This window comes from Bos taurus, chromosome 16 (assembly GCF_002263795.3).
Source record: "Bos taurus isolate L1 Dominette 01449 registration number 42190680 breed Hereford chromosome 16, ARS-UCD2.0, whole genome shotgun sequence".
Classification (NCBI taxonomy): domain Eukaryota; kingdom Metazoa; phylum Chordata; class Mammalia; order Artiodactyla; family Bovidae; genus Bos; species Bos taurus.
Window position 1 is genome coordinate 55,032,558 of NC_037343.1, and position 12,562 is coordinate 55,045,119.

A 12,562-nucleotide genomic window follows, 5' to 3' on the forward strand; every position below is an offset into this window, starting at 1 on the left:
CTGCCAAAACACATTCTTGAGTATATAGAAGTCCACATCCAAAGCAGCCATAAATATAATTAAAGGTGAAAAATAACAATAAAGTGAAAAACTTGATGTTCTTAGAAGAGGGTAGACGACTTGGTGCATCTAAATAAACAAAGGCCAAAAAAAATTACTTTGTTACCATTTTGAAGTATTAGAAATTAGGTTGATGATCTGCCAATTAATATGAACTTTACAATATTCCAATTTGTAACTAATGAAAGATAATCTACAATGCCAGTCCTGGGAGTCTTGTGGTAGATTTCTTGATCTAACCATCCACATGAGATAAATGCATAGTCCTCTATTCACCAGAAATATGTGTGACTTTAGGCTACGTAAATATTGCTTGTGGTAACTAATCAGTGTTTTCAAAAATGGTACTTCATCACTGGTTACCCCTGAGATGATTTTAGGTGGTACTTTTTTATTTGACCGTTAGGTAATTATTTTCATTTGTGTAAGAGTGGGAGAAAGACCTTTGCATGGGTACTTGTGATTTCACAGACATTTGCTTAGGATTTTAAAATATTTCAGTGAATTAAGTAGATAAAAATAATATATGGATAATAGTATAGATTGTATACATAGAATGTAAATCATGAAGGTTATATACAAATGAATAGAAAACACAGAAACAATGACTGAAGTGCTGTAAATATATCCTAAAAAGTCTTTGGCCCAATTAACAGTTTAATCTTCACCACTTAACATCTCTGTGCCTCAGTTTCCTCATCAGTAAAATGGGAATAGAGTACCTACTTTCATTGGATTGCTCTGAGGATAAATTAATTAATTCAAGAGTTAATAAGTTAATACAGGTTTCATAGGTGGGACTAGTGGTAAAGGATCTGCCTGCCAGGAAGGAGACGTTAAGAAATGTGGGTTTGCACAATGAGGTACCATTTCACGCCAGTCAGAATGGCTGCTATCCAAAAGTCTACAAGCAATAAATGCTGGAGAGGGTGTGGAGAAAAGGGAACCCTCTTACACTGTTGGTGGGAATGCAAACTAGTACAGCCACTATGGAGAACAGTGTGGAGACTCCTTAAAAAACTGAAAATAGAACTGCCTTATGACCCAGCAATCCCACTACTGGGCATACACACTGAGGAAACCAGAATTGAAAGAGACACGTGTACCCCAATGTTCATCGCACCACTGTTTATAATAGCCAGGACATGGAAGCAACCTAGATGTCCATCAGCAGATGAATGGATAAGAAAGCTGTGGTACATATACACAATGGAGTATTACTCAGCCATTAAAAAGAATACATTTGAATCAGTTCTAATGAGGTAGAAGAAACTGGAGCCTATTATACAGAGTGAAGTAAGCCAGAAAGAAAAACACCAATACAGTATACTAATGCATATATATGGAATTTAGAAAGATGGTAACGATAACCTAGTATGCGAGACAGCAAAAGAGACACAGATGTATAGAACAGTCTGTTGGCCTCTGTGGGAGAGGGAGGGTGGGATGATTTGGGAGAATGGCATTGAAACATGTATATTATTATATATGAAATGAATCGCCAGTCCAGGTTCGATGCAGGATACAGGATGCTTGGGTCTAGTGCACTGGGATGACCCAGAGTGATGGTATGGGGAGGGAGGTGGGAAGGGGGTTCAGGATGGGGAACACATGTACACTCGTGGCAGATTCATGCCAATGTATGGCAAAACCAATACAATATTGTAAAGTAATTAACCTTCAATTAAAATAAATAAATTTATATTAAAAAAAGAGAAAGAAATGTGGGTTTGAACCCTGGGAGGAGGGCATGGCAACTCACTCCAGTTTTCTTGCCTGAAGAATCAAATGGACAGAGGAGCCTGATGAGCTATGGACCATAGGGTTGCAAAGAGACACGATGGAGTGATTTAGGATGCACAGTAAGTTAATAAATTATTAAAATTTAAAAACCAAAGAACTTAAAAGGGAATCTGGCACACAGTTAACACTCAAAAGATGATAGTTGTAGTGGTAGTGTTTCAAAGAATAACAAGAGGCTTTTACAATCCTACATGCTCAAAATACTCAATTCTCCAAGCCAGGCTTCAATAGTACTGTGAACTGTGAACTTTCAGATGTTCAAGCTGGATTTAGAAAAGGCACAGGAACCAGAGATGAAATTGCCAACATCTGTTGGATCATCAAAAAAGCAACAGAATTCCAGAAAAACATCTACTTCTGCTTTATTGACTACGTCAAAGCCTTTGACTGTGTGGATCACAACAAACTGTGGAAAATTCTTAAAGAAATGCGAACACCAGAGCACCTTACCTGTCTCCTCAGAAACCTGTATGTAGGACAAGAAGCATGGAACAACTAATCCGTTGTTCCATGTCCAGCTAGAACCGGACATGGAACAATGGATTAGTTCCAAATTGGGAAAGGAGTACGTCAAGGCTGTATATTGTCACCCTGTTTATTTAACTTATATGCAGAGTACATCATGCAAAATGCCAGGCTGGATGAAGTACAAGCTGGAATCAAGATTGCCAGGAGAAATACCAATAACCTCAGATACACAGATGACACCATCTTTTTGACAAAAAGCAAAGAAGAACTTAAGAGCCTCTTGAAAGCAAAAGAAGAGAATGAAAGAGCTGGCTTAAAACTCAACATTCAAAAAATGAAGATCATGGCATCTGGTCCCATCACTTCATGGCAAATAGATGAGGAAACAATGGTAACAGTGACAGACTTTATTTGGGGGGACTCCAAAATCACTGCAGATGGTGACTGCAGCCATGAAATTAAAAGACGTTTACTCCTTGGACGAAAAGTTATCACCAACCTAGACAGCATATTAAAAAGCACAGACATTTCTTTGCCAATAAAGGTCCGTCTAGTCAAGGCTATGGTTTTGCCAGCAGTCATGTATGAATGTGAGAGTTGGACCATAAAGAAGGCTGAGTGTGGAAGAATTGATGCTTTTAAACTGTGGTGTTGGAGAAAACTCTTGAGAGTCCCTTGGACTGCAAGGAGATCCAACCAGTCAACCCTAAAGGAAATCAGTCCTGAATATTCATTGGAAGGACTGATGCTGAAGCTGAAACTCCAATACTTTGGCCACCTGATGTGAAGCACTGACTCATTGGAAAAGGCCCTGATGCTGGGAAGGATTGAAGGCGTGAGGAGAAGGGGACGACAGAGGATAAGATGGTTGGATGGCATCACCGATTTGATGGACATGAGTTTGAGCAAGCTCTGGGAGTTGGTGATGGACAGGGAAGCCTAGAATGCTGCAGTCCATGGGGTTGCAAGAGTCGGACACGACTGAGCGACTGAACTGAACTGAACTTTATAATCCTTAACAGATACAAGCACTGTCTCCATTTTGTTTTTAATAAAAAATGAGTGGATTCAAATTGCTTATTCATTACTCTGCTGCTATACATTTAAAATTGTGTCAATAAATTAACAAAGTTTTTCTTAGATCTAAGTAATCTTTTGTAGGATGCATGTTTTGCACTTACATGCAATCATGTAAGTGCAATTAGAAAAGAGTAATCATAATTCATCACGACAGTAACTGAGCCTTTTGTAACTAGAGTCCCTGCAGGTATGGAAGACTATAACATGAGAGAGTCCAGTTGTATGTACAGAGAAAGGATACAAGAGCAAGGACCAAAGGCAGATGGTGAAGAATCCAAGAGGGCAATTAGATTTACTCACTTTCAAAGTACTATTTTAAGCCTCTCTAATTCATGTTTCCTTTCTTGGATGGTTTTTCATTTTCAAAAATTTTAATACCAGATAAACTTTTCTCAGTAGCTATTCACATTAAAAAAAATCCATTCATTCAGGAATGGGGACATGAGTTGACCTTGTTTTTGGTCTTTGATCTTTAGTCTATCCTCTAGTTTATCGTATGTAAGTTACCTCAACAAAATTGTAGGCCAGTTGTCCTATCAAAAATCCAAATAGAGAAAGAATCGTCAAGACAATGACTTCAGAATTCTTTAAAAATGCCCTCAGAAGTCCTAAAAAAAAAAAAGTGTTATTTGGACATAAGGTATAATTTAAAAACAATTTATTATCTCTCTTTAGGTGTTTGATTTTAAACGTCCTCTGAATGTCATATTATGAATAACTGACAAAGGTTATATAACCCTATCTCTTAGTATAAGACACACATAGTGAGACAGCACTCGTGTGAATTTGGAAAATTTTGAAGTTCCAACAACCTCCCATTTGCCTACCCAGTGGCACTGTCTGGGTATCTTGCTTCTGGATCTGATGAAGAGAAATTATGAAAACGAAATTTCCTATCCTCAAAGTATCAGCTCACTCATTTAGTCACTCAGTTGTATAAGACTCTTTGCGACCCCATGGACTGCAGCATGCCAGGCTTCCCTGTCCATCACCAACTCCCAGAGCTTGCTCAAACTCATGTCCATCAAGTCGGTGATGCCATCCAACCATCTTATCCTCTGTCGTCCCCTTCTCCTCACGCCTTCAATCCTTCCCAGCATCAGGGCCTTTTCCAATGAGTCAGCTCTTCACATCAGGTGGCCAAAGTATTGGAGTTTCAGCTTTAACATCAGTCCTTCTAATGAATATTCAGGACTGATTTCCTTTAGGGTTGACTGGTTGGATCTCCTTGAAGTCCAAGGGACTCTCAAGAGTCTTCTCCAACACCACAGTTTAAAAGCATCAATTCTTCCACACTCAGCCTTCTTTATGGTCCAACTCTCACATTCATACATGACTGCTGGAAAAACCATAGCCTTGACTAGATGGACCTTTGTTGGCAAAGTAATGTCTGTGCTTTTTAATATGCTATCTAGGTTGATCATAGCTTTTCTTTCAAGGAGCAAGGGTCTTTTAACTTCATGGCTGCAGTCACCATCTGCAGTGATTTTGGAGCCCAAAAAATAAAGTCAGTCACTGTTTCCGTTCTTTCCCCAGCTATTTGCCGTGAAGTGATGGGACGGGATGCCATGATCTTAGTTTTCTGAATGTTAAGCTTTAAGCCAACTTTTTCACTCTCCTCTTTCACTTTAATCAAGAGGCTCTTTAGTTCTTCTTTGCTTTCTGCCAGAAGTGTGGTGTCATTTGCATATCTGAAGTTATTGATATTCTCCCGGCAATCTTGATTCCAGCTTGTACTTCATCCAGCCTGGCATTTTGCATGATGTACTCTGCATATAAGTTAAATAAGCACAGTGACAATATACAGCCTTGATGTACTCATTTTCCTATTTGGAAACAGTCTGCTGTTCCATGTCCAGTTCTAATTCTTGCTTCTTGACCTGCATACAGATTTATCATGATGCAGGTAAGATTGTCTGGTATTCCCATCTCTTTAAGAATTTTCCACAGTTTGTAGTGATCCACACAGTCAAAGGCTTTGGCACAGTCAATAAAGCAGAAGTAGATGTTTTTCTGGAACTCTCTTGCTTTTTCAATGATCCAACAAATGTTGGCAATTTGATCTCTGGTTCCTCTGCCTTTTCTAAAACCAGCTTGAACATCAGGAAGTTCACGGTTCACGTATTGCTGAAGCCTGGCTTGGAGAATTTTGAGCATTACTTTACTAGCGTGTGAGATGAGTGCAATTGTGTGTTAGTTTGAGCATTCTTTGGCATTGCCTTTCTTTGGGATTGGAATGAAAACTGACCTTTTCCAGTCTGTGGACACTGCTGAGTTTTCCAAATTTGCTGCCATACTGAGTGCAACACTTTAATAGCATCATCTTTTATGATTTGAAACAGCTCAACTGGAATTACATCACCGCCACTAGCTTTGTTCTTAGTGATGCTTTCTAAGGCCCACTTGATTTCACATTCGAGGATGTCTGGCTCAAGGTGAGTAATCACACCATTGTGGTTATCTGGGTCATGAAGATCTTTTATGTGCAGTTATTCTGTTTATTCTTGCTACCTCTTCTTAATATCTTCTGCTTCTGTTAGGTCCATACCATTTCTGTCCTTTATTGTGCCCATCTGTGCATGAAATGTTCCCTTGGTATCTCTAATTTTCTTGAAGAGATCTCTAGTCTTTCCCATTCTGTTGTTTTCCTCTATTTCTTTGTATTGATCACTAAAGAAGGCTTTCTTATCTTTCCTTGCTATTCTTTGAACTCTGTATTCAAATGGGAATATCTCTCCTTTTCTCCTTTACCTTTCACTTCTCTTTTCTCAGCTATTTGTAAGGCCTCCTCAGACAACCATGTGGCCTTTTTGCATATCTGTTTTTCTTGGGGATGGTCTTGATCACTGCATCCTGTACAATGTCACAAACCCCCATCCATAGTTCTTCAGGCACTGTATCAGATCTAATCCCTTAAATCTATTTCTCACTTCCACTATATAATTGTAAGGGAACTGACTGAAGTCATACCTGAAGGGTCTAGTGGTTTTCCCTACTTTCTTCAATTTAAGTCTGAATTGGGCTTTCCTGGTGGCTTAGATGGCAAAGCATCTGCCTGCAATGCAGACCTGGATTCAATCCCAGGGTTGGGAAGATCCCCTGGAGAAGGAAATGGCAACCCACTCCAGTACTTTTGCCTGGAGAATCCCATAGACGGAGGAGCCTGGTAGGCTACAGTCCATGGGGTCGCAGAGAGTTGGACACAACTGAGCAACTTCACTTTCTTTCTTTGGCAATAAAGACTTCACAATCTGAGCCACAGTCAGCTCCCAGTCTTGTTTTTGCTGAATGTATAGAGCTTCTCCATCTCTGGCTGCAAAGAATATAATTAATCTGATTTCAGTATTGACCATCTGGTGATGTCCATGTATAAGTCTTCTCTTGTGTTGTAGGAAGAGGGTGTTTGCTATGACCATTGCATTCTCTTGGCAAAACTCTATTAGCCTTTGACCTACTTCATTTTGTACTCCAAGGCCAAATTTGCCTGTTACTCCAGACATCTCCTGACTTCCTACTTTCGCATTCCAGTCCCCTATAATGAAAAGGACATCTTTTTGGGGTGTTAGTTCTAGAAGGTCTTGTAGGTCTTCATAGCACCACTCAACTTCAGCTTCTTCAACATTACTGGTGGGGCATAGACTTGGATTACTGTGATATTGAATGGTTTGCCTTGGAAACGAACAGAGATCATTCTGTCGTTTTTGAGATTGCATCCAGGTACTGCATTTCAGACTCTTGCTGACTATGATTGCTACTCCATTTCTTCTAAGGGATTCTTGCACACAGTAGTAGATAGAATGGTCATCTGAGTTAAATTCACCCATTCCAGTCCATTTTGGTTCACTGATTCCTAAAATGTCGATATTCACTCTTGCCATCTCCTATTTGACCACTTCCAATTTGCCTTGGTTCATGGACTTAACATTCCAGGTTCCGAAGCAATATTGCTCTTTACAGCACTGGACTTTACTTCCATCACCAGTCACATCCACAACTGGGTGTTGTTTTTGCTTTAGCTCCATCTCTTCATTCTTTCTGGAGTTATTTCTCCACTGATCTCCAGTAGCACATTGGGCACCTACCGACCAGGGGAGTTCATCTTTTAGTGTCCTATCTTTTTGCCTTTTGAGGGATTGGGGGCAGGAAGAAAACGGGACGACAGAGGATCAGATGGCTGGATGGCATCACCAACTCGATGGACTTGAATTTGAGGGAACTCTGGAAGCTGGTGATGGACAGGGAGGCCTGGCGTGCTGCGATTCATGGGGTTGCAAAGAGTCAGACACGACTGAACTGACTGACTGTTCATGAGGTTCTCAAGGCAAGAATATTGAAGTGGTTTGCCCTTCCCTTCTCCAGTGGACCACATTTTGTCAGAACTCTCCACCATGACCCATGTGTCTTGGATGGCCCTACACGGCATGGCTCATAGTTTCATTGACTTAGACAAGGCTGTGGTCCATGTGATCAGCTTGATTAGTTGTCTGTGATTATGGTTTTCATTCTGTCTGCCCTCTTGGATAAGAATAAGAGACTTATGGAAGCTTCCTGATGGCAGAGACTGACTGAGGTAGAAACTGGGTCTGTTCTATTGAGTGGGGCCATGCTCCATAAATCTTTAATCCAATTTTCTGTTGATGGGTGGGGCTGTGTTCCCTCCCTGTTATTTGACCTGAGGCCAAACTATGGTGGAGGTAATGAAGATAATGGGGACCTCCTTCAAAAGGTCCCATGCACACAATGCCACACTCAGTGCCCCTGACCCTGCAGCAGGCTACCACTGACCCAAGCCTCTGCCAGAGACTCCTGAACACTCACGGGCAAGTCTGGGTCACTGCTCCTTTCTCCTGGGTCCTGGTGCATACAAGGTTTTGTTTGTACCCTCCAAGGGTCTGTTTCCCCAGTCCTTTCTAAGTTCCTTCAGCTCTATGGTGTGGTTAATGGCGACCTCCTCCAAGAGTGCTTATGCCATACCCAGGTCTGCTGCACCCCAGAGCCTCTGCCCCTGCGGCAGGCCACTGCTGACCTATACCTCCACATGAGACACTCAAACACTCAAAGGCAGGTCTGGCTCAGTCTCTGTGGCATCTCCTGGTACGCAGAATGTTTTCTTTGAGCCCTCCAAGCATCTCTGGCAGGTATGGGGTTTGATTCTAAGTGCGATTTCACCCCTCCTACCATTTTGCTGGGGCTCTCCTTTGCCCTTGGACATGGGGTATCTTTTTTTGGTGGGGTCCAACATTCTCCTGCCAATGGTTGTTCAGCAGTGAGTTGTAATTTTGGAGTTATCGCAGGAGATGATGAACACACGTCCTCCTACTTTGCCATCTTGCAATGTCTTACTACATGTTAATCACTACTCATCCTAAGCTATAGTAACATATATTCTGTAGTTTTCTTAAACACCAGAAATACTTTTAAATGAAATCTAATCATAGGGAAAACTTCCTTTACCAATTAAGTGTTAAAGGACACTAGCTATTCTGTTTATATGAATCTTCTTGCCTTAAAACTCCCTCCGTGCATGCGTGCTAAGTCATTTCAGTTATGTCCAACTCTGTGCAACCCCAGGGACTGTATCCCACCAGGCTCTTCCATCCATGGGATTCTCCAGGCAAGAATACTGGAGTAGGTTGCCATGCTCTCCTCCAGGGGATCTTCCCAACCCAGGGATCAAACCCATGTCTCCAGCACTACCTGGGAAGCCCCTAAAACTTCCTACTCTAAGATTATTCAGCTCATCACTTCCAGAGGCACTATATAGATTACAATCCAGTTAACTTATGCCTAAGGTGAGACTCATTGGCCTCTCAGAGTCTGTATTTCTTGCCTTTCACCTACAGGTCATGACAAATCAGTAAATATTTTTGAACACTTATGCATAAGGTTAGCCAAATAAATGTTTCTCAAGCAATTTCTGCAATGCCCTTTACTGCTTGGAGCACCTGTCTCTATGTAATCATAAAAGATCTAAAGCTAGTGAGATTCATGGTCAGCAGCACTTTATTGTACCAAAAGGGACCAAGGTTGATGATGAGCATTTTAAAGACCCCAGAGAAAGCAATTTCACTCCCTAATGGGAGTAAAATTGAAGTTCTTCATGGGTGTTTGCTTTGTTGCTTCTTTGTAGTCTTTGTACCAGTTTCCCTGGTAAAGAATGTGCCTGGAATACACGAGACCCAGGTTCAACCCCTGAGATGGGAAGATCCCCTAGAGAAGGGAATGGCAACCCACTCTAGTATTCTTGCCTGGAGAATTCCATGGACAGACAGACCATGGAGTGGCAAAGAGTTTGACACGACTGAGCAACTAAAACTCACTTTTGTTCCAGAAAGCATTTTAAACCAGCTGACATTTTGCCCAAATGAAAAAAATTTTTAAGGGAACTAGAAAATGTTCTCTAATCACTAGTGTTGAATTATGGAATAAAGCATCTGTGTTTTTTAATATGTTATTTTATCTGCATGAATATCATTCTTCATGCCTATTGAATACTTTATCATTGTGTAAGAGACCTTATAGGTAAAACTTTTCCTAATTCCCACCCCCCCCACCAGTGGGTGGAATGGTACATCTTCCCTAAAGAAAAAGCACATCAAAAGTCATAGTAGAATGGACAAAAGGATGATGTTAACTAAGCAAATTGTGAACCATGTATCTGGGTTCTATTTGCCCTCCCCTCATCCCAGATATTTAGGTCAAGTTAGGCCTGGCAGGCTGGAGAAGGCAATGGCAACCCACTCCAGTACTCTTGCCTGGAAAATCCCATGGACGGAGGAGCCTGGTAGGCTGCAGTCCATGGGGTCGCTAGGAGTCAGACACAACTGAGCAACTTCACTTTCACTTTTCACTTTCAGGCACTGGAGAAGGAAATGGCAACCCACTCCAGTGTTCTTGCCTGGAGAATCCTAGGGACGGAGGAGCCTAGTGGGCTGCCATCCCTGGGGTCACACAGAGTCGGACACGACTGAATCGATTTAGCAGCAGCAGCAGGCCTGGCAGGCAAGAAGGAAGCCAGGCAGTGTAAAGCTCTCCCTCTCCTTTGTTACCAGAGATTCTGGACTATACCTTTAAAGTTATAATAATGACACTGCATTGCAATTATGTGTCTGTCTGTCTCCCACACGAAAAGCCTCCTTGAGGCTAAGAACTTTCATATTCTCCACACTGCTATGCTCAGCAAATGTCATGAATGAATGAAGGAGCATAGTAGAGATCAGACTTATAAATAAATGAAACAAGATTGATATCATTCACTCACATCTTATAATTTCATTGGTTTTCTTCTTTTGTTGTAATTGTGATCACTTTCTGCAGAAAGATTCAGAGGTCAGAGGAAAGATGAGATGTAAAAACAATCACCTACCTCCCAAAACAAGCGTGGACCATACAAGAATCAGGAAATGTCCCTTCCCAACAGTGTAGTCAGCGGCCCTTCCACAGAGTAAATCAGGTCTGTTACCTTCTTTTTGTACCCAGAAGGACACATTAGTTTTTGACATTGTTTTATCAGTCCCAGTTGATGAACCTGGATGAGATTTACTGTTGACACTTTCACTAGTACAGACTAACCTGTTATGATACACAAAAAAGAAGACCATGTGACTGGCCAGGATCCAATCCATCCACATTCTTTCTACCTAAGATTATACTACACTCAGATCTGAGCCCACAAGGTACAAATTAATACCTCCTGTTCCACCTCTGCTCCAAGAACGTTCTATGGGAACATTAATAGCAGCGTTTGTGTTTCTTCCTGATACTGCTACACATGTATCGGGGAGAGATGGTATCGATTTTTGCATGTACCATTTATTGTACAATATGGTAATGTTTGTCTTCCCCATGGAACAGTGAGTTTCTTGAGGGTCAGGGCCAACTATTAATTTCTCTTAAGGCTATGCACAGAGCGTGTGGCACATAACAGGCTCTCCATAAATACTGGATGAACTCTTTGAGGGAGAATTCTTTCTCTGGGAGTACAAATCATTCTAGAATTTTCTTCTACTATTGCCATTTCTTGCCCCTTTTTAATCTCTCAGGCCCCTCCAACTCCAAAATGACAAGTGGGAAACAGGTCAAAGTTGAATCCTATTGGTTAAGGATGGGGGTGCAGAAGAATGTGAATAACCTAAAAACAAAGGAAAAAGACAAAAGTTGAGGTCTGATCACATGGTAGCTTTGAATGAATTAGAAAAAGTTCCCCCTTGCTAACAATAGGGCACACAGCTTAGCATGTGAATAACAGGCTAGATTTCAACCCCAGGACCCAACCCACCCCCTCAAGCTGCTGCCCTTGTGTGGAACCTAGTCTGCATAAATAGATGTGAATGTCCTGAGGACTCATTCTCTTTTTCTCTCCCTTGCAGCTAGCCTTAACCTAAAATTCCTAGAGGTTCCTGAAGTATCCCCAATAATATCTGGATCTTTGCTTTGCATCTGTTGGGTCTGAAAGTCACAGTGATTCTGACGTGAAGTGGACGATAGCCCAGAAATGGGATTCAAAACACTGTATCTTGAAACCTGTCCCTCCAGCAGCACCTCACATCCTCTGCACCTTCACAGCCTCTACTCAACTTGTCAGGACAGCCTTGCTCCCAAACCAAGTTCTCCAAACTTTCAAAACCAGCAATACCTTCAGCCAAGGCTAAGCAGGTTCAGAGTTGAAACCAAGGTGAAGGCACTGAAAATTATAAAAACTGCTCAGCTCTGCATCTGTTTGCCAGGGACAATACTGCCAACTGATATCAAATTGAAAGCTATTTCCATACCTAATTCCTATTGGTTGCTTCCCAACTTACTTTCATTCTGATTGGCTACAAACATTATGCCCACCCCCAATCCAGAAGAAGCTTAAGTGTTCCCAGGGAAACTTGCATTTCTTAATGCTCAAGTTGTGTCTATACACATAACTGTTTTAACTGATTTTCTTTGCCTGGTGTAATGGCTGAAATAGTCATTGACCATGTAGACAGAACTTCCTCCTATATGGTTTTTTAATATATACTCTGGTTTTCTTTCCTCAACTCTAACCCTTTTCAACTGCCTTGTCTCCTCTCTGACTTTTTCATTCATCCTTTTCTATTTTCTCTTTTTCTGCCTCTCCTTTATTTTCCATGGAGTTTCTCACTCCCCCTTTTCTCCTTAACTC

General features: G+C 41.3%; 2 protein-coding genes across 5 annotated transcripts in view; both read right to left on the bottom strand.

The window, feature by feature from the left end:
* Positions 1-10,913, bottom strand: part of SLC9C2 (solute carrier family 9 member C2 (putative)) — a 101,323-nt gene extending 90,410 nt beyond the window's left edge. For 3 of the 4 annotated variants that reach the window (XM_059875790.1, XM_024976854.2, XM_059875792.1), the window contains exons 1-3: positions 10,778-10,913; positions 3,919-4,019; positions 1-129 (exon numbers count right to left, since the gene is read on the bottom strand). In XM_059875790.1, the coding sequence (XP_059731773.1) occupies positions 1-129; positions 3,919-4,019; positions 10,778-10,913 (366 nt within the window). The remainder of the gene's footprint in view (positions 130-3,918; positions 4,020-10,777) is intronic. The other variant, XM_059875791.1, reaches the window with a different exon arrangement.
* The window catches only part of ANKRD45 (ankyrin repeat domain 45), a 51,953-nt gene continuing 50,291 nt past the window's right edge, over positions 10,901-12,562 (bottom strand). The window contains exon 6 of the mRNA XM_059875798.1: positions 10,901-10,983. Within this exon, the coding sequence (XP_059731781.1) occupies positions 10,979-10,983 (5 nt within the window). The 3' untranslated portion in view covers positions 10,901-10,978. The remainder of the gene's footprint in view (positions 10,984-12,562) is intronic.